General features: G+C 44.4%; 1 protein-coding gene and 1 non-coding gene across 4 annotated transcripts in view; one reads left to right on the forward strand and one right to left on the reverse strand.

Moving 5' to 3' along the window:
* Positions 1-12,333, reverse strand: part of UBR5 (ubiquitin protein ligase E3 component n-recognin 5) — a 156,253-nt gene extending 143,920 nt beyond the window's left edge. The window contains exon 1 of one of the 3 annotated variants that reach the window (XM_025393634.1): positions 11,814-12,333. In XM_025393634.1, the coding sequence (XP_025249419.1) occupies positions 11,814-11,875 (62 nt within the window). In that variant the 5' untranslated portion in view covers positions 11,876-12,333. The remainder of the gene's footprint in view (positions 1-11,813) is intronic. The other 2 variants (XM_025393635.1, XM_025393633.1) reach the window with 2 other exon arrangements.
* Positions 12,334-21,645: 9,312 nt separating this feature from the next.
* LOC112630883 lies at positions 21,646-21,771 on the forward strand. Its single transcript, XR_003121010.1, has one exon. It is a non-coding gene; the product is annotated as a U6atac minor spliceosomal RNA (small nuclear RNA).
* Positions 21,772-22,036: the final 265 nt, after the last annotated feature.

A 22,036-nucleotide genomic window follows, 5' to 3' on the forward strand; every position in this document is an offset into this window, starting at 1 on the left:
CCATGATTTTACTACAATTTGATCAGGTATGTTACAATAATTTCAATTCAACTGTCAGAAAAACCTTCTACTTAAAAAAAAAAAAAACTTAAACGAATCATGTCCCCAATCCCCAAAACATGCTATTATCTCTCAAGAATGTCTTAAAATTGATCAAAGAAAGACAAAGACTGAATCTTCATGTCAATTAAGAAGCTTTTTACATTCCCAGAGCCCTCTGAAGAGCAGAGAGACCCTAGAGAAAAGCAAAATACCAACTGTCCTCAAGTCCCTGCCACTCTAGAGTTTCATGAAACCAGAAACATTCAGGGACGGTATGGGGTGGCTGCTAATTCCTGTACTGTACTACAGTACTGACTCCTGTCTCTGCATGCAAGTGTCACATGTACTCTTCAGCAGCTCTCAGCTCTCAAAAGTAGCAGAAAGATGAGCAGATGCCAACAAAATCAGCCCACATGTCATCTCTGACCTACAAACCATGGCCTGCCAACCTATACTACAGGAATCACTCATTTCTGTTTCTGCATCCCCTAGGCAGTGACAGAATTCTACCAGCGATCATTTCATGTAGCAGCAATTTGGGTTCATCCTCCTATTGACAACTATAGGAGGCAAAAAAAAAAAGTACTTCCCCCAAAAAACAACTACAGAAACAAAAGGTCCCACTGCCCATACTCCCCCTACTCAATTATTCTCTAATCTACATATAATAATCAGAATACCTGATAAGCAGAAAAAACACAATCACTTAAGGAAAACATCTATGAATTTCCTGGAGATGAAGACAAGTTTAAACATCACTAGAAATATAAGCCTATTAAGAGAATGAATATTTAGCCAGGCATGGTGGCTCATGCTTGTAATCCCAGCACTTTGGGGGGCTGAGGCAGGAGAATCACTTGAGTCTCAGAGTTTGAGACCGGCCTGGGCAACATGATGAAACCCCATCTCTATGAAAAATACAAAAATTAGCCAGGTGTGGTGGCATGCACCTGTAGTCCCAGCTACTAGGGAAGCTGAGGTGCGAGGACTACTTGAGCCTGGGAGATTGAGACTGCAGTGAGCCAATACTGCGTCACTGCACTCCAGCCTGAGTGACAGAGCGAGACCTTGTCTCCAAAAAAGAAAAAGAAAAGAAAGAAAAAGAAAAAGAAAGAGAGAGAGAGAGAATGAGAGAACAAATGTTTAAACTACAATTGCCCACAATTTCATAAAAATTGTTTGATTGGTAATGCTTCCTTAAAAGACTTAAAGTAGGGTTTGTAGAGGCAAAGGATGTTACAGAGCAATAATTAGACAAGTTCGAATTACTTCTGGACAAGAAACAAAGTCACTACTACAACATAAGAAAACAGATAATGAGTTGAAAAAAACCTAATACCCCTCTCCCCAAAGCCTTCCATATAAAACTCTGTTTTCATCATTTAGAAATTAAAATAACCCTACCATATTGTCTGTGCTTTCTTAGCTTTCTCCATCAAATTAACTTCCTAATCTCAAATTTAGCTTTTCTTTAGGCTTAAAAAACCATCTTCCTCCACTTCTCACTTCATAACAAGGAGGCTGTCACAGAAAACACCCAATGAATTTCCATCATGCCTGTAAGTAAGAGTCTTGAAGACACAGGTAAGGCCATCTCTGGAGTTCCAGGTTGTCTGTGAGGTAGACCTGGTATCTGAATTCAAGTAAAGACCTGGAATACCTCATCATCTGAATTCTGAACAGCAGATTCATGCTGGAGCAGAGCCAGTTTCTTGAAACGGCAGGTTCTCGACACTTCTATATTACAGAAATGGGGTCTGAACTCATGGGGAAGAAAATAAAAACTTATCTACTGATCCATTCATCACAGTGCTTTGTAGACTAACCATTATCATAATCGTTATAACTAGCAATCTAGAATACAACCATTACATTTAATGGAATTCTAAAATATAATCTTTTTACATATACTAGTATGTTTTTTAATTAACACAAAAATTTGCTGTCAAGAAAAATCTAGGTTTTTATTATCAGTGGATTTTTCCTATGAAAAATATTGTAACAAATTGAAGCCAAGAAAAACTTCAGGCCAGCCACGGTGTCTCCTGCAAACCACAGTGTCTCCTAACAAACCCCTTGAAGGGGTTTGTTAACCACTACACTTGGGAGGCCAAAGTGGGAAGACAGCTTGAGGCCAGGAGTCTGAGACCAGACTGGGCAACACAGCAGGACCATGTCTCTAATTTTAAATAAATAAATAAATAAATAAGGCCAGGCACAGTGGTTCATGCCTGTAATCCCAGCACCTTGGAGAGGCTAAGACAGGATAATTGCTTGAGCCCAGGAGTTTAAGACCAGTCTGGGCAACACAGAGAGACTCCAACTCTACAAAAAATTAAACATCAGCCATGTGTGATAATGCAAGCCTGCGGTCCCAAATACCCAGGAGGCTGAGGCAGGAGGATCGCTTGAGCCCAGAAGGTCAAGGCTGCAGTGAGCCATGTTCACATCACTACACTTCAAGAGCCTGTCTCAAAAAAAAAAAAAAAAAAAATTAAAATAATAAACAAGAAAAAAATAAAGATTAGAGAATAGCTAGAAAGAGCAAACTACCCAAATTTACATCAGCTAGAAAGCAGATTTAAAAACTGTGGTACAGTCATGAAATAAGTACTACCTTTTTTGTTTGAGACAGAGTCTCACTCTGTTGCCCAGGCTGGAGTGCAATGGCGTGATCTTGGCTCACTGCAACCTCCGCCTCCCTGGTTCAAGCAAAGAAAATACTACTTTTAATCTAAAAGAAAAAACCACTACATGCTGCAACACAGATCTGTCGCAAAAGCATTGTTCTAAGCAAAAGAAAACAGATACATGATTCCATTTCTATGAAATTCAAAACGGAAAAAATTACATGAGAGAAAGCGGAACACTGGTTGCTAGGTAGTCAGGACCTAGGGGGACATGACTGAAAATACAAAGGGACACCAGGTAACTTTTTGGGGTGATGAAAATGTTCTGTACCTGGATTGTGGTGGTGGTTACACAACTGTACACGTTTGCCGAAATTCATCAAACTGTACACCTAAAATGGGTTAATTTTACTGATTGTAAAGTATAACTCAATAAAGATGAAAATAAGAGTCAAAGACATTTTATCAAGTGAATGATACTGTCAGAAATTGAACAAATAACAGTACTTTAGCTGTGCAAGTAACATAAATTGTATATTTACAAGTAAAATAACATTAAATATTAACACCTTCTTTAATATCCTGACAAAATGACAATGTTACAAAGCATGGTTATCTAAGAATTTATTGTATTTCTAATTTTGAAGGGGTTTGTTAACCACCACACTGATTCTCTCCAGAAAGTAGTAAGAAATATGATCTCAGAGAATAATTTCTTATAGCCAAGTCCAATTGACTAATACCTCACCTGTCTATTAATTTATGAAAATGCTGCAAACTTTTCACATGACAATCTTATTTCTCAAAGTGATGAATCACTTAATTTCAAGAATCCTATCTTATCATCATTATCTAACAACTACAAGAGACTGCTGACAAAACGCTGTCTTTCTGAAGGTTAAGAAGTCATAGCACTGAGGCCAGGCATGGTGGCTCACGCCTGTAATCCCAACACTTTGGGAGGCCAAGGCAGGTGGATCACCTGAGGTCAGGCATACAAGAACAGCCTGACCAACATGGTGAAACCCTGTCTCTACTAAAAATTGGCTGGGCGTGGTGGCTCACACTTGTAATCTCAGCTACTTGGGAAGCTGAGGCAGGAGAATTGCTTGAACCCGGGAGGCAGAGGTTGCAGTGAGCAGAGATCATGCCATTGCACTCCAGCCTGGGCAACAAGAGCGAAACTCCAACTCAAAAAAAAACAAAACAAAACAAAACAAAATCAAGTTATAGCACTGAGCTTTTTTCTGAGTTTTTTTGTTTGTTTGTTTGTTTGTTTGTTTTTTGAGACAGAGCCTCGTTCTGTCGCCCAGGCTGGAGTGCAGTGGCGTGATCTCGGCTCACTGCAAGCTCCGCCTCCTGGGTTCACGCCATTCTCCTGCCTCAGCGCCCCAAGTAGCTGGGATTACAGGTGCCCACCACCATGCCCGGCTAATTTTTTTTGTATTTTCAGTAGAGACGGGGTTTCACAGTGTTAGCCAGGATGGCCTAGATCTCCTGACCTCGTGATCCGCCCACCTTGGCCTCCTAAAGTGCTGGGATTACAGGTGTGAGCCACCGCGCCCGGCCAGCACTGAGCTTTAAGGAACTAAATAATTCCCCAGTGGCCCCTTCTTCTAAGGTTACAATCCAAGCAAGTTTCTCTTATTCTACGAATGTCAAATTTTTTAACATGTTAGAACCCAATCAGCTTTATTAAGTAAAATTATCAAAATTGTCAATCACAAATAAGCATTGATGAGACAACAGGAAAATCTGGGCAATTTTGTTATTAAGGATTTTTCAGGTTTTTTTTTAAAGGCTTCATATTTTGAGATATATGGTGAAACTATAGCAATTAAATTACCTGAGAGAGGAGAATAAATGGAGAGAGAGTTGAAATCAGATTGGTCATGAGTTGACAACTCTTGAGACTGGGTGATGGCAACATGGTTGTTCACTATATTATTCTCTCTACTCTTGTATATGCTTAAAGTTTTCCAAAATAAAAAAGCTTAAAAATAATACTCGGGAAAACTTAAAAAAAAGTTCTAAAAATAAATCAACAATTCATAACCACAGTGAGCCAAGAGAAGTGGCTATTTTCATTTGACCAGAATGCCAAGGAGTCAAAATTACAGAAACATGGATGCTAACTGGAGTCTGTCTTCTTAATGAGAAATATGTGTAATATGGCCGAGCACAGTGGCTCACGCCTGTAATTCCAACACTTTGGGAGGCCTAGGTGGGCAGATCACGAGGTCAGGAGTTCGAGATCAGCCTGACCAACGTGGTGAAACCCCATCTCTACTAAAAATACAAAAATTAGCCGGGCATGGTGGCTGGCACCTGTAATCCCAGCTACTCAGGAGGCTGACGCAGGAGAACTGCTTGAACCCAGGAAGCAGAGGTTGCAGTGAGCCAAGATTGCACCAATATGGTGCCACTGCACTCCAGCCTGGGCAAGAGCAAGACTCAAAAAAACAAAATAAATATGTATGATAAAATGAGGGAAGCGAGACATTAAGTACATCCTCCTGCAACATAAAATTGCTCCCTTTAATATACCTTATAAGACCTACGTCCGTGTAACTCAGTCTTCAGCAATTAAATTTTCCTTTATAGACTATATCCTAAATAACCTAACTGTCTAATTGTTAGTGGAAAAAACTCTGACCTTTCCTAATTTCACCCATTATTCCTAGTCATATTCCTGTGTATCCTGTAATTTTCTTCACAAGTGTCTGTTTATTCCTAGTCCTATGATTCAGCCACAGATTTCCTGATTTATAAAATTGCTCTGCCTTTGTTTTGATTTTCTATTTTTGTTTGGTTATTCTATACCCTGTTGTTAATCTTACTTAAGCAAATTCATTTAAACGTTTTATTAGGCCAGACTTCTTTTCCAATAGAATAAATCTAGTATTGGTTTTTTATTGTCTGTTTTTGTTTTTGATATGGAGTCTCGCTCTGTCACCCAAGCTGGAGTGCAGTGGCACAATTGTGGCTCACTGCAACCTCGGCCTCCCAGGTTCAAGCAATTCTTCTGCCTCAGGCTCTTGAGTAGCTGCAACTACAGGCGCCCACCACCACACCCAGTTAATTTTTGTATCTTAATAGAGATGTGGTTTCACCATGTTGGCCAGGCTGGTCTCAAACTTCTTTTTTTTTTTTTTTTTTTTTTTTTGAGACGTAGTCTCGCTCTGTCGCCCAGGCTGGAGTGCAGTGGCCGGATCTCAGCTCACTGCAAGCTCTGCCTCCCGGGTTCACGCCATTCTCCCGCCTCAGCCTCCCGAGTAGCTGGGACCACAGGCGCCCGCCACCTCGCCCGGCTAATTTTTTGTATTTTTTAGTAGAGACGGGGTTTCACCGTGTTAGCCAGCATGGTCTCGATCTCCTGACCTCGTGATCCGCCCATCTCGGCCTCCCAAAGTGCTGGGATTACAGGCTTGAGCCACCGCGCCCGGCCGGCTGGTCTCAAACTTCTGACCTCAGATGATCTGCCCACCTCAGCCTCCCAAAGTGCTGGCATTACAGGTGTGAGCCACCGCACCTGGCATAATGAATTTAGTATTGTTTTTAGGTAACAATTTCAATAATCAAATGGTGAGATTTCTCACTGATTTGGTGATATGATGCTCTATCCCACACAACCTAATGTCTGGGGGGGGGGGTTTTTGATTGATTTTTGTTGTTGTTTTTGTTTTGGTTTTTGATGCAGCACAATAAAATTTCAAGCAGCTTTCAATTATCATAACCTCTACTCACCACAACCTTTGTTGTGGTTCATATAATCCCTGGCATATTTTCTGGTTCCTACTGAGAGGGTGAAGATATATCTGAGTCTTTAAAACCTAAAAGTTCTTAATAAACATAACAAACACTCACTAAATGCCAAGACTTGTGCAAAAACACACTTTCTATGCCAACACTATCCAAGAGAACTTTCAGTGACGATGGCACTGCTCTGTACCTGCACTGTCCAACGTGGTAGTGAGTAGCTACGTGGGGCTACAGAGAATTTAAAATGTGACTAGTTACAGATGAAGTGACTTAAATTTTTATTTAATTTCAATTAATCTTAATTAATTTTTTCTTTTTTTTTTTTTTTTGAGACAGAGTCTTGCTCTGTTGCCCAGGCTGGAGTGCAGTGGCACGATCTCGGCTCACTGCAAGCTCTGCCTCACGGACTCAAGTTCTGCCTCATGGGCTCAAGTAATTCTCCTGCCTCAACCTCTTGAGTAGCTGGGATTACAGGCGTCTACCACCACACCCGGCTAATTTTTGCATTTTTAGTAGAGATGGGGTTTTGCCATGTTGGCCAGGCTAAGGGGTCTTGAACTCCTGACGTCAAGTGATTCGCCCGCCTCAGCCACCCAAAGTGCTGGGATTACAGGCGTGAGCCACTGGCCAGACCTTAATCTTAATTTAAATAATCATGTTTTAAAAATTAAGAATATATATTACGGCCAGGCATGCTGGCTCATGCCTGTAATCCCAGCATTTTGGGAGACTGAGGCAGACGGATCACCTGAGGTTAGGTTCAAGAGCAGCCTAGTCAACATGACGAAACCCCACCTCTACTAAAAAATACAAAAATTAGCCAGACAGCAGTGTGGGTCTATAATCTCAGCTACTCGGGAGGCTGAGGAGGGAGAATCACTTGAACCCGGGAGGTAGGTGTTGCACTGAGCTGAGACCGGCCGGGTCACTGCCTCCAGCCTGGATGACAGAGTGAAACTGTGTCTCAAAAAACAACAAAAAAAGAATGTATATTGCTTGAAATATTCTTCATAAAAGTCATTTTCACTATTTTTACAACTAAATGCATTGAAGATCATCTAGGATGGGCTTCCTTAACCTTAGCGCAACTGACATGTTGGACCCCGTGATTCTTTGCTGTGGGGGCTATCCTGTGCGTTATAGGAGGTTTAACAGCATTTCTGGCCTCCATCCACTAGAGGCCAGTAGCAGTGCCCCAGCTGTGACAATAAAAAAATGTCTCCATGCACTGCCCAATATGGGGAGGAGGTGGGGTGTGGAGGGTGCAAAATCACACCAAGCTGAGAAGTACTAATCTAGAACTAAGAGTCAATTCTGCTCTCAATGCTAAGGATACTCTAGGGCAACTTTTTTGAGTTCCTGCTTTGCTATCTGGAAACCAAGCAACACATAAAAAGTTAAAAGTAACCATCTCTTCATAATGTTTTCCACAGAATCCACATTATAATATTGATCTTTTCCCATCCACTGTCTCAACTGTTCCTCCCTGACCTTGAGGAGAGTGCTACACCTAATTCAGAGACTGATGTGGGAGGTTCTAAGAGGTTAAACGACTAGGCTACCAGCACAGTTTCAAACTCCTGTCTATAGTATCTTACCTTGTGTTATAACACCTGAAAGGGAAACTCCTTAGAGAAAAATCCTTTTGATATGACAATCTCAATAAAGACTGTTTATGATTGCCCAATACATTGTAATGCCAAAAGGCAAATCTCACAGGAAAATCCCACATACAGACAAGCAATAAGAACTGGTTTGTTTTGTAACTAACCTGCATCTTGAGGAATAATTCAGGACAAGGACAACAAATGTCATAGCCACATCACCTTAAGATGACCTATCCTAACCTAGTACCAAGAAAAGGTTAAGAGGGTCAGCCTCTGAAAAGAAGGCATAAACCGATCAGGAGCCCTAGAGAGAGCAGTTGAGGGGAAAATGGAACCAAAACTCTAAGACAGGTGGCTGCCTGAAGGCTGGGATGCCTGAGACAGCAAAACCATTCTGGAATACAAGCCACGTGAAGTGGAATGGAGCCCTGAACTTAAAAAAAAAAAAGGTCAGAAGACCCATCATGTGGACCTCAGCTGTCTCTCAGTAGCTGTACCCCTGGATAAATGCTGTAAATCTCTGTGCCTATTTTTTCAGCTCATTAGTGAGGCACTTTCCAGGCTATTAGTGAGCAGGCCTTTCCAGCTCTCCCCTCAAGCTCGACATGCAGAACCACATTCTTTATATTGTTTTACTGTTTCTCTGAGACAATGTTTTAAGCAGGAACATAGCACTAACTCAAGAAATCCACTGGAAAGGAGATCAGAATGTCCAAAGTATCTGAGCACTGAATGGTTTCAATTCAATTCAATGAATATTTGCTTGAGGGCCCAGCATTCTGTGCCAGGTACCCTGTAATCATTCTCAGAAGTCACAGCCAACATCCTCTTCTTTCCACCCCAGCCATCCCCACCTGTATTCATCAATTTCATTCAGGCATCATTATTATTCATTATTGGCAAGTCTGAAAACACAAATTATAAAAAAAAAAAAGATACTTTTTCATGCTTTGTACATTTTAGACACTTGAGACATCAGGCTATTATGCTGAAGAAAATATTTGACTTTTTAACAGGATGTGGGTAAAGAAAGAAAACGTATTTGGAGAAGAAAACACTACTGTTTTGGGAACCAAAAGTTTTCTTCAACTGAGCAATTTATTTGCAGTACCATTCTGCCTGTCTAATCTTATTACTTTTAGACCAAAGTATAAAGTCGATTTACACCCTTTTCATACGTAACTATGATGATCATTTTATTTGTGACTCTCATACATTTCTCATAATAAAAAAAAAAAAGTCAAGTTACAGTAGCAGTCTCTTTTTTATTGGCCAAACTTACTAAAACTTGGTAAAGTTTTTATCTTTAGATGAAAATACGCTTATTCTAGTTAATCAAAAGGTTCCAGAAAACCAGTCTCTTTTGGAAACAGATTTTTCTCAAGTGACAGGTTGATCCTATTACTTTACAACTAGGTATGCAAAAAGGAGCCTTCCTTTTGAAAGGGAGACACAGAACAGCTCCTGCCACAAATCAATTACTTCAAAACTTTGGGTATGTGCCTATTTTAAATGCTGCCTTCACAAATCTCAATGGACAAGACATGTTTACCGCTACTAGATACAACCATATAGGTCTTTATCATTTCACCTACAGTACCTTTCTATTTTTCAAATATCTGCCACCTTGATGCACATGCTCAAGTTCACTTTTTTCCTAATTTCATGAAATTAAAAGTCACAATGATCTAAATATTTTTAACGCTGTATAATGATAAACAATCAAAGCTGATTGTTTATACTAGGAATGGAAAAAGAAGAATTAGCATTTAAAAAGATACATTACTCATAAATTTCTCAAATAGATGAAGCAAAAGGAATGCTCAAAAATGAATCAAAATGCCCAACACAACCACAAAATAGGTTTTGGCATGCAGAGTCAACTGAGTAAGCTAGTCAGGATTTTTGGTACATAAAGTTAAGACTAATATAGAAAACATGCCCTACTTCTCTCCTCTCTGGTGTAATTCTGTAAGTAACAAGACAAGCACTACCAACATGGTTCTATTAATGACCGTAGAGTTATCCTCACTACTAGCCTGTTTCTAAATTTTACCAAAATATCTTATGTTAATGTGTCCAAAAGATCTTTAATGCAGTAAAATCAGACTAAGAACCACATAACAAAATGTTAAATAACTTAAAAGTTATTTCAGAATTTAAAAAAATTATGTGACAACTCTGAGTGGTTAGTATTTTCAGTAAGTATTTCAAAAGATTCCCAAACATGTTAAATACAATATGGCTACAGCAAAGATTAGGCAAATCCGAACCAAGTGCAGAAACTAAACCGCCAGCTCTGGATTTAAAAGCTGTCTGCTCCACTTGAGGCGGTTAGATACAGAGACAAGAGACCAGTATCTCAACAGCAAGTTAGGCCTCTTCCTCCCTCCGGGAAGCGCATAATAGGGCATCTGCAACTTAAGTCACCCGGTCACTTAGCAAAAATCCTAACTTCTAAACTTGGGACCAGATGGCCTTCTATACGCAAAAGAAACGTAGAGAGCAGTGAAGTATTGGGGGAGAGGAAGACTTAAAATGCTCCACTTTCTGATCCTGTAAACATTTAGCCCATCATTAGATCTAAGCCTTAGATTCTAAGACATGCTTTAATGGAGGCCTCCCTCAACCACCTCCTGAGTCTGTTTTCCAACAGTGAAGGAACTTTTCCTGCTTTATCACAGTTCCCTGAGAGCATGCGGCACTGCAATTCAATATCCTAAACTGGCAAGGAACGGTGGCGGAAGAAAGGGAGAAATCCAAACCAAAGCAGCCTTCTTATAAAAGACAAAAATTAAAATAAAATCATAATTCATACTCCGCCCATAGCAAACCCAACCCAGAAATTTACAGCGCGTTAAGAAAAGCAGCATTGCGAACTGCAAACGTAAGAGTTTTCCTTTGACACTCTACGCACGGTTTTCAGCTGTCAAATTACAACTCAGGAAAACACTATCATTAGAATAGAAAAGGAAACAAAAAAGCTCGCATCACAGGGGCTGGTAGCAGGAGCTGCCAGCACCATTTCAGGAGGAGAGCAAAGGGAATCCAATGCACTTCCCCACCCCCGCTTGAATCCATCCCCTCCTGGGGCAGACAAACCTCACTGCAGGGGCTCAAATTTAATAATAATAACAATAATCATGGCGCTTCCTCCCTCACTCCCTCCCCCAACCATCACCTCCCCCCTGCCCCCAGCGATCTGCCGGGAATCGGCTTCTCCCCCCTACCCCACCCCGGGATTCCCAGGTCCAGACCACCCCACCGGACACAGCTGCCGGGGGCACGGGACGAGACAAGCCCAGCCCAGCCTACCCCGGGGCCCCTGGCCCCGCTTCTCTTCTTCCCTCTCTTTTTACCTCCACCATCCCCCATCCGCATTGTCTGTCTCAATTCAACTTTGACTAATATGGATTCCTCGGGCCTTGGCCGGGCAGTAATTACCGCCTGCCCCCCGGGAGCCAGAAACCATCCCCCCATCCCCGCCGAGTTCAACGCCGCTCCTCTTGGGAGGGGGAGGGGGTTTACACCGCGCTCTCCGGTCTACACCGCGAGTCCCGTCTACACCGCGCTCCCCCCGCGGCCCCCTGCCCCCGGGATCAGAAGTTTGCCCCGGAAGAAGCCTAGCAAGAGGCAGTAAGGACCCCCGCACCCCACCCCATCTGGCCGGCCGGCGCGTAAACACCCGCACCCGCCCGGTACGGCCCGTGGGGGAGGGGAGGGAGGGAAGGCGCCCCTCCCCCCGCGCCCGCCGACCCGCCGGCCCTATTACCTGTCATTGAGCTGGTCCTCGGTGCCCGGCAGCGGGTGAACCACGAAATGGATGGACGTCATGGTGCTTTCCTTCTCGTCCTCCTCCCGAGGGCGGCCCCCTCCCGCTCTCGCCCGCCCCCCAGCCCTCTACCCCTCCCCAAAACCCACAGCCGCCGCCGCCTCCCAGTCCCCAAATGGAGGGAAGCAAATACGCAGGGGCCGCCGCCGCCTCCCTGCCGGGCGTGTGTCCGTGGCCCGGAGGGGTGGGCAGGAGGGCGAATCCACACGCCACCCGCTCCCCCGGCGACAGCCCGGAGTGCGAGGCTGGCGGCCGGGACCAGGGGCGCGCCGCCGGCCAGCGGCAGACGGGCGTTGGGAGAGGGGCGGCCGGGGGAGGAGAGGGGCGGCTGCTGGCTGCGGGCTACGGGGACGGTCTGGTCCCGGCGGCGGACGGGGTCCGGACTAGGGGAGGTGGAGAAGGAGATGAGCCCGCACCGCGCGTCACTAGCGAGAAGCCGCCGCCGCCGCCAACACCGCCGCCGCCATCTTCACTTCTGCCCCAGTTTCTCCGTCTCGCAGGCTCCGCTCCGGAGCGGCGGGGGAGGGGCGAACGGGAGGAGGAGGAGGAGGAGGGAGGAGACCGGCGGGCGGGGGCGCGGCGGCGAGAGGCGGGGCTCCGGGAAACGGGCTGTAAGGCCCCCTCGATTGGGCGGCTCAACGTTGTCCGGCCACGACGCTGTAAGGCGCGTGCCGATTGGTCCGTTCGGCTCCCGAGCCCAGCCCCGCCGGGGGTGGGATGTCTCCAGAGTGAGTGTTCCGGAGAGCACGTGTTAGGGAAGGAGGTGGCTGCGGGCGAGCCCGCCGGGAGGGAGGGTAAGTGTGAGTCCCAGAGGAGGTGAGGAGGAAGAGGGGCTCTTGCGTTCTCTCGCCCGTATTCCCCTGGGGCAGCCCTAATTATTTGGCGGATCCTTAGGAGTGTCTTGTTGCCTCTCATCTTTCATCCGCAGTTGTATTTAAAGTGGAAGTTGGTAAAATCAGTTAAGGGGCAAGACATATACAGGCTTTTATTGGAAAAGTAAGTAGTTATGTAAGGGCCTTTCCAGAAAGAGATGGTAGGATCATGGAGTTGACTTTGCAGCAACTTCTATTTCCTCAGTCTCCCCAGTTTCCTCACCACCATCACATGTCCAAAGACAAAATGTGGAAATTTCCACTAATTTCCTGATATAAATGATTCGTGATTTTTTATTACTTTTTAATGAAAGACGATAAACCTGTTCTACAAAGGAGTTCAATTTGTTATCAGTGGAATCAGAACGGAAAATTATTATTTTTTTTTTTCTGAGACTGAGTTTCACTCTTGTTGCTCAGGCTGGAGTGCAATGGCGAGGTCTTGACTCACCTCAACCTCCGCCTCCCAGGTTCAAGCGATTTTCCTGCCTCAGCCTATGGAGTAGCTGGGATTGCAGTCATGCGCCACGGCTAATTTTGTATTTCTTTTTTAGTAGAGACGTGGTTTCACCATATTGACCAGGCTGGTCTCGAACGTCCAACCTCAGGTGATCCACCCGCCTCGGCCTCCCAAAGTGCTGGGATTACAGGCCTGAGCCACTGCGCCTGGCCAAGATAGGATCTTTTAAAACTGAATTCCTTCTATTAGACACGTTCAGAGTTTTGGCCACCGCGCCTGGTGGCTCACGCCTGTAATCCCAGCACTTTGGGAGGCCGAGGCTGGCGGATCACCTGAGGTCAGGAGTTCAAGACCAGCCTGGCCAACTTCGTGATACCCTCATCTCTACTAAAAATGCAAAAATTAGCCAAGCGTGGTGGTGCGCGCCTGTAATCCCCACTATTCAGGAGGCTGAAGCAGAAGAATCGCTTGAACCCGGCAAGTTGCAGTGAGCTGAGATCACGCCACTGCACTCCAGCCTAAGCAACAGAACCAGACTCCATCTCAAAAAAAAATTTTTTTTTAATCGAATAAATTTTTTTTTTTTCCCCTAAGGAACCAATTCAGGACTTTCTTCTCAAAGGTCTATGACCTCCTTTAAAAGATCAAGTACCTCTTCGAAGGCAAAAACTGAGAACATGAAATTCCTTCTACAGAGGTGGTCTGTTAATGAATTACACACACACACAGTTTTGCTTAGGAAGTTCTTTTGACCAAAATGTGTGAAAAATTACTTATAAATCAGGATAGACCGGTACCATTGAGGCAGATAATGGAACACTTTTGTAGGTTACCAGCTCAACCATTGGCCCAGATTAGTTTAGACTAAAAAGTGATTTCAAGGTCACTATTAGATGTCCCTGTGAGTCCTGAGGAAGGAGGGTAAACCAGTAGACACCACTAGATTTCAAGCCAAACTGATCTAAAAAAAAATTTTTTTTTTTTTTTTGAGATGGAGTTTTTGCTGTGTCACCCAGGCTGGAGTGCAATGGCGCTATCTCGGCTCATTGCCACCTCCGCCTCCTGGGTTCAGGTGATTGAGGTGCCTGGGATTACAGGCACCTCCACCATGGGTAATTTTTGTATTTTTAGTAGAGACAGGGTTTCACCGTGTTGGCCAGGCTGGTCTCGAACTCCTGACCTCAGGTGATCCACCCACCTCAGCGTCCCAAAGTGTTGGGATTACAGGCGGGAGCCACTGCGCCCAGCCCAGATCTAAATTTCAGTTCTGTTTCTGCTACTTAACTACGTGGCCTTACTTGGATTTAGATTAGATTTGGCCAGGTGCGCTAGCTCACGCCTCTAATTCCAGCACTTTGGGAGGCCGAGGCAGGTAGATCACCTGAGGTCAGGAATTTGAGGCCAGCCTGGCCAACATGGTGAAACCCTGCCTCTACTAAAAATACAAAAGTTAGCCGGGAGTGTTGTGGCCGTAGTCCGAACTACTCCAGACGCTGAGGTAGGAGAATTGCTTGCTCAAACCCGGGAGGCGGAGGTTGCAGTAAGCCAAAATCGTGCCACTGCACTCCAGCCTGGGCGACAGAGTGAGAATCCGTCTTAAAAAAAAAAAAAAAAAAAAAAATAGATTTAACCTACCATTGCATCTTTTTTCCTCATTTGTTAAATATTCCATAGTAATTATCTATCTACACAGGGTTGCAGTGAGGTCTAAATAAGGTAATGTATGTCAGACACCTAGGCTCAGCAAATGGAAACATTTACTTGTCAGATGCTATGTTCCACTTTTTTTTTTTTTTTTAAGGCAGGATTTCATTCCCATCACCAGGCTGGAGTACAATGACATGATCTCAGCTCACTGCAACCTCTACCTAGCAGGCTCAAGCAATTCTTCTGCCCCCGCCTCCCGAGTAGCTGGGACTATGGGCACAGGCTACCACGCCCAGCTAATTTTTGTATTTTTTTGTAGAGATGGGGTTTTGCCATGCTGCTCAGGCTGGTCTTGATCTCCTGGGCTCAAGCGATTGGCCCACCTTGCCCTCCCATCTATGTTCAACTTTTACACTTTATACCTTTTAATACTTGAATCACACTATAGGGTAAATTATAATATCCCCTTACCTAGATGAGGACACCAGGGCTCAAGCACCTGAGGTAAGTACTGAAGCTGAGACTGAAATCCAGGTCTTCTGACTTGGATTCCATTGTTCTTTCCACTGTACCACAACTGCCATCTAGAAGTTAATAATTTAGAAGGAACAGACTATTCAAAGCCAATAGAGAAAAAAAATTATATGATAAATGGAAGAAGAGTAATGTGGAGGTTGAAGGAGGAAGTGATTCCAGCCAAGAGAATTAAGAAAAGTCACTTAAGCTGAGCCTTCTTTTTTTTTGTGAGACGGAGCTTCACTCTTGTTGCCCAGGCTGGAGTGCAATGGTGCAATCTTGGCTCACTGCAACCTCCGCCTCGCAGGTTCAAGCGATTCTCCTGCCTCAGCCTCTCAAGTAGCTGGGACTAGAGGCGCCTGCCACAACACCCAGCTAATTTTTTGTATTTTTAGTAGAGATGGGGTTTCGCCATGTTGGCCAGGCTGGTCTTAAACTCCTGACGTCAGGTGATCTACCCGCCTCAGCCTCCCCAAGTGATGGGATTACAGACTTGAGCCACCACACCTGGCCAAGCTGAGCTTTCAAGAATGTTCTGAGCAGGCCGGGCGTGGTGGCTCACGCCTGTAATCCCGCATTTGGGGAGGCCGAGGTAGGCGGATCACGAGGTCAGGAGATCGAGACCATCTTGGCTAACACGGTGAAACCCTGTCTCTACTAAAAATACAAAAAAAAACAAATTAGCTGGGCGTGGTGGCATGCACCTGTAGTCCCAGCTGCTGGGGAGGCTGAGGCAGGAGAATGGCATGAACCCAGGAGGCGGAGTTTGCAGTGAGCCGAGATCCCGCCACTGCACTCCAGCCTGGGCGACAGAGCGAGACTGGGTCTCAAAAACAAACAAACAAAAAAAAAACAAAGAAAAAAGAATGTTCTGAGCAAATAGAATACCTGGCTTAAATCTAATCTGTTTAGAATTGCCCCCTAACCACACCATGCCCATAGTTTGCCTCGCTTCTCTTTCTTCCAAATCTCTCCTTCATCTTTTCATTATGCTTTTATCCTGTTTTCAACTTGATTTACCCACTCCTAGTTTCCTAGAACTGAGACTTTTTCTCCTGGTTGAAAGTTGGTCTGCTCCCTCTAGAGAGCCTATTGGCAAACCGCCTCTCTGGTCTTTGATAATCATCTTGGCTTTGCTACCTTTTTGTTGTCCCAGATGGCATATTAGGAAGAATTTTCCTCTCCCAGGGCTGTAACACCTTGGTGGGTCACACTTTGAACAGAGAAAAACAAGTAAAGGCATGGAGTTGTGAAAGACCATCACATGTGTGGGGGCTGAGGAAATACAGATAAGGGAATGGAGATAAGCAGGGGTCAACAGAAGCTCTTTGAAGAGTAAAGTGCAGTACAACCTTAGAAAACAGACTCCTTTTTAAAGGGAGCTCCTTTCTAATAATTTGAACTAATTCTCCCTTCAAGGACAGCTGGAAAAGTCAGGCAAAGTATTTCTTCACATTTGCTTAATGGCCCAAGAAAGCTAACAAAATAATGATGAATTACCAAAGCAGGGTCCAAGGAATGAATAAGACCCAAGTGAGTCCTCTGTTTGGAGCCACTTTTTCCCCTGGGATGCATCTCAGTTCCAGAAATACAAACTGAGAAGCTGAGGTAGAGCAGGTCTGACAGGTACTTGGGGCTAAGACAACAGGGATTGATGTCTAGTTTCACCCAGTGCAGTGGGGAGTGCTAACAAACCCCTCTTACTCAGTGTTCATACCTGAAGGACTGCCTCTCTGAAATAGGCCATATCTTAGATTTGGTTTCCCCAAAAGCAGACCTTGAGACAAGGATTTGGCTGTAAATCGTTTATTTGGAGGCTGATTGCAGGAAGCACTGTGTGGGAATGGAGAAATGTATGAGGATAGGAGAAACGCCAATAAAAGGTGGGCGTTTTACTACCACAGGCGACTGGGACCCAATCCCACTCCATCTCACAGTAGTTAAGGGTTGCTCCTAGGTTGTTCAACTAACTAAGCTGTTAATAGCTAGGTTAATGTCCAACAAAATTCATTGTCTTATATACAAAAAAAGAATTAGGAAATTAACATTTTAAAACACCATTTAAAATAATATTAAAAATGATTAAATAATATATAAGAACAACCAATAAAAGATGCACAAAGCCTGTACACAGGTTTAAAGTATTTTTGAGGAGCTTCCAGACCGCTGACAACGTGGAGGTGCTGGGAGAGTGGCATGAACACAGAAGGCATGGAAGCTCCTTACGCTTCTCTCCCATACCTAGTCCTATGCATCTCTTCCATCCGGCTGTTCCTGGGTTGTATCCATTAGGGTAAACCGGTAAACACCTCTTGGGCTCAATGAGAAGGAAGAGAACACATTCTGCTCTTCAGATCTATATACTGATCCCCACTACAACCAGTGAACCGAAATGTTGAATCTGGATGGGGGCCCTGGTGACTGAGATGGCATCCTCTAAAGATCTAGGGCACTCTCTTGGCCCTGGTCTTCATCCTTTGCAGGCTGTGTGTACACAACAAGGATATTTCCTGGAGGGAATTCATGAAACAGCACTACCTAAGTCCAAGCCAAGAATTCAGAAAATACAAATGCGTGCTGGGTGCGGTGGCTCACTCCTGTAATACCAGCATTTTGGGAGGCCGAGGCGGGCGGATCACAAGGTCAGGAGATCGAGACCATCTTGGCTAACATGGTGAAAACCCGTCTCTACTAAAAATACAAAAAATTAGCCGGGCGTGGTGGTGGGCACCTATAGTCCCAGCTACTCGGGAGGCTGAGGCAGGAGAATGGCATGAACCCAGGAGGTGGAGCTTGCAGTGAGCCGAGATTGTGCCACTGCACTCCAGCCTGGGCAACAGAGCGAGACTCCATCTCAAAAAAGAAAGAAAGAAAGAAAAGAATATACAAATGCAGTGTCCTCATGAGGGAAAAAGAAGCTCTGAAAACAAGAGCTCTTGGATGTTCATCTATACCCATGGTACAAATGGAGCATATATGCGTCAATGGCAACTGAAATGACCGCTACAGAAATGTATGTATATAGACCCAGAATGCCCTGAAAGAACTCAGGTGTCACCAGGAGAATTCAAAAAAAGCAACACATTGTCTGGGTACAGTGGCTCACAACTATATTCCCAACACTTAAGGCCAGGAGTCAAGACCAGCCTGGGCAACATAGCCAGGCCCCATCTATACAAAAAAGAAAAAAATTTACCCGACATAATGGTGCACACGTGTAGTCCTAACTACTGGGGAGGCTGAGGCAGGGGAATTGCTTGAGCCCTGGAGATCGAGGCTGCTGTGAGCCATGATTGCACCACTGCACTCCAGCCCAGAAAGCAGAGCAAGACCCTGTCTCTCTTTTTTTTTTTGTTTTTTGAGACGGAGTTTCACTCTTGTCACCCAGGCTGGAGTGCAATGGCACAGTCTGGGCTCACTGCAACCTCCACCTCCTGGGTTCAAGCAATCCGCCTGCCTCAGCCTCCCGAGTAGCTGGGATTACAGGCACCCACCACCACGCCTGGGTAATTTTTGTATTTTTAGTAGAGACGGGGTTTCACCATATTGGCCAGTCTAGTCTTGGACTCTTGATCTCAGGTGACACCTTGGCTTCCCAACGTGCTGGGATTACAGATGTGAGCCACTGCACCCAGCCAACCCTGTCTCTTAAAAAAAAAAAAAAAAAAGCTACACAGAGAGCAGAAGCTTCAACTACATTGAATTTCATTGTAACATGGATGAGTAGGTTGATAGCACAGAGGACCAGAAGATGGATGAGACTGTCAGCTACTAGAAGGTCTACCCACATCTCCAAATTTTGGTTGAGTGTTCTATGCTTCCCAGGTAGTGGCCCCTGTCTACATCAGTCACCCCTGCCACTCTCTTCTTTGCATTTATGTATCAGTGTTTTTTTTTTTTTTTTTTTTTTTTTTTTTGAGACGGAGTCTCGCGCTGTGTCACCCAGGCTGGAGTGCAGTGGCGCGATCTCGGCTCACTGCAAGCTCCGTCTCCCAGGTTCACGCCATTCTCCTGCCTCAGCCTCCAAGTAGCTGGGACTACAGGCGCCCGCCACCACGCCCGGCTAGTTTTTTGTATTTTTAGTAGAGACGGGGTTTCACCATGTTAGCCAGGATAGTCTCGATCTCCTGACCTCGTGATCCACCCGCCTCGGCCTCCCAAAGTGCTGGGATTACAGGCTTGAGCCACCGCGCCCGGCCTGTATCAGTGTTTTCCAACTACTTAGAGTTATGTATCATATGGTTTCTTGATACCATACCTTTGCCTGTGTTGTTTCTCTGCCTGGAATACATTTCTGTCCTATTTACCTAATTTACTCTTACATTTTTTTTTTTCCAAGATTCAGCTCATATGCCATCTCTTCTTGACTAACCCAAGACTTTTTCTGATATCAATTCTCCTTATATCTACCCAAGCTGAATGATCTTCCCTTCCTTTAAATAAATTATATCAAAAAGAATTTTTCTTTAGAGAAATCAAAGATGATCTAAATACATGGAGGGGCCAGGCATGGTGGCTCACACCTATAATCCCAGCACTTTGGGAGGAGGAGGCAGGAGGATCACTTGAGCCCACGAGTTCAAGACCAGCCTAGGCAACATAATGACACCCATCTCTATTTTTTAAAAAAAAAATTTTTAAATAAAAAAATAGGCCGGGCGCAGTAGCTCACGCCTGTAACCCCCACACTTTGGGAAGCCGAGACAGGCGAATCACCTGAGGTCAGGAATTCAAGACCAGCATGGCCAATATGGTGAAACCCCGTGTCTACTGAAAATACAAAAATCAGCTGGGTAGTGCATACCTGTAATCCCAGCTACATGAGAAGCTGAGGCAGGAGAATTGTTTGAACAGAAAAGACACAGAAAAAGATGTTCATAGCAGCATTCTTTGTAACAGCCCCAAACTGTAAATAATCCAAATAACCATGAAAAATAGAATATTATGGCATGTTCATGCAGTGTAATACCATGCAGTAATAAATATGAATGAACCAAAGCTCTTTGCAAAACCTGAATGAATCTCACAAAAATAATGTTAAATAAAAGAAATCAGAAATGGTACAATTTCACTGATATAAGCTTCAAAAACTGGCAAAGTGACACTCTGTTGTTAAGGATGCATGTTTAGGGAGCAAAACTAAGAAAAGCAAACGAGGTTACCTTAAGGGGTGGCAGTTACTTTATGGGGGAGGAAGGAGTTTTCATTAGAAAGTAGCACAAGGGGAATCTCTGGAGTGCTGACAGTGATCTATTTTTTGACCTGGGTTTTGGTTGCAGGGTGTTCATTTATTATCATTTACTTGGCTGTACAATTTTTTTTTTTTTTAATACAGAGTCTTGTTCTGTCACACAGGCTGGAGTGCAGTGGTGTGATCTCAGCTCACTGCAACCTATACCCCCTGGATTCAAGCAGTTCTCCTGCCTCAGCCTCCTGAGTAGCTGGGATTACAGATGCCCGCCACCACGCCCAGCTAATGTTTTATATTTTAGTAGGGAGGGGGTTTCACCATGTTGGCCAGGCTGGTCTCGAACTCCTGACCTCGAGTGATCCACCCGTCTTGGCCTCCGAAAGTGCTGGGATCACAGGCATGAGCCACTGCGCCCAGCCTTAGCTGTACATTTTTATTTTGCATACTTTTCTATATGTGTGCTAAATTTCACTATAAGAAAAGATTTTTGGCTGGGCACAGTGGTTCACGCCTGTGATCCCAGCACTTTAGAAGGCGAGGCGGGCAGATCACCTGAGGTCAGGAGTTCGAGACCAGCCTGACCAACATGATGAAACCCCGTTTCTACTAAAAATACAAAGATTAACCAGGCGCGGTGGCAGACACCTGTAATCCTGGCTACTGGGGAGGCTGAGACAGGAGAATCTCTTTAACCCAGGAGGCAGAGGTTGCAGTGAGCCGAGATCACGACACTGCACTCCAGCCTAGGCCGCAGAGCGGGACTCTGTCTCAAAAAAAAAAAAAAAAAAAGATCTTTTTACGGTGGCTCATGCTTGTAAACTTAGCACTTTGGGAGTCTGAGGCGGGTGGATTACTTGATAGTTGGAGACCAGCCTGGGCAACACGGTGAAACCCCGTCTCCACCAAAAACACAGAAAATTAGCCAGGCATGGTGGTGAACGCCTATAGACCCAGATACTGGGGATGCTGAGGGAGGAGGAACACTTGAGCCTGGGAGGTGAACTGAGATTGCGTCACTGTACTCCAGCCTGGGTGACAGAGCGAGACTGTCTCAAAAAAAAAAAAAAAAAGAAAGATAAAAATAATGTTTTATATGAAAGGAGAGAACATTAGCACTCCCCTTGACAAGGATGGAAGAGGCTCTCAGACCTGACAACATGCATGAGGTTAAGGCATTGCCACCTACTTCATGGCATCTAAACACCATGTTGTTGTTGTTGTTTAAAGACCGACCCTACCTGATACCTATATACATATGGAAATATTAACCCAAGGTGAATTGTAAACCTAAATGCAAGAGCTAAAGCTCTAAAAATCAGAAGAAAACATATGAGTGAATCTTTGTGACCTTGGATTAAGCAATGGTTTCTTAGATATAAAAGCACAAACAGCAAAGAAAAAAAAAGATAAATTGAATTTAACTCATTTTATTTTAATTCGATAGATAAATTGGACTTAAACAAATTTAACACTTTTG

Source organism: Theropithecus gelada, chromosome 8 (assembly GCF_003255815.1).
Source record: "Theropithecus gelada isolate Dixy chromosome 8, Tgel_1.0, whole genome shotgun sequence".
Classification (NCBI taxonomy): Eukaryota; Metazoa; Chordata; class Mammalia; order Primates; family Cercopithecidae; genus Theropithecus; species Theropithecus gelada.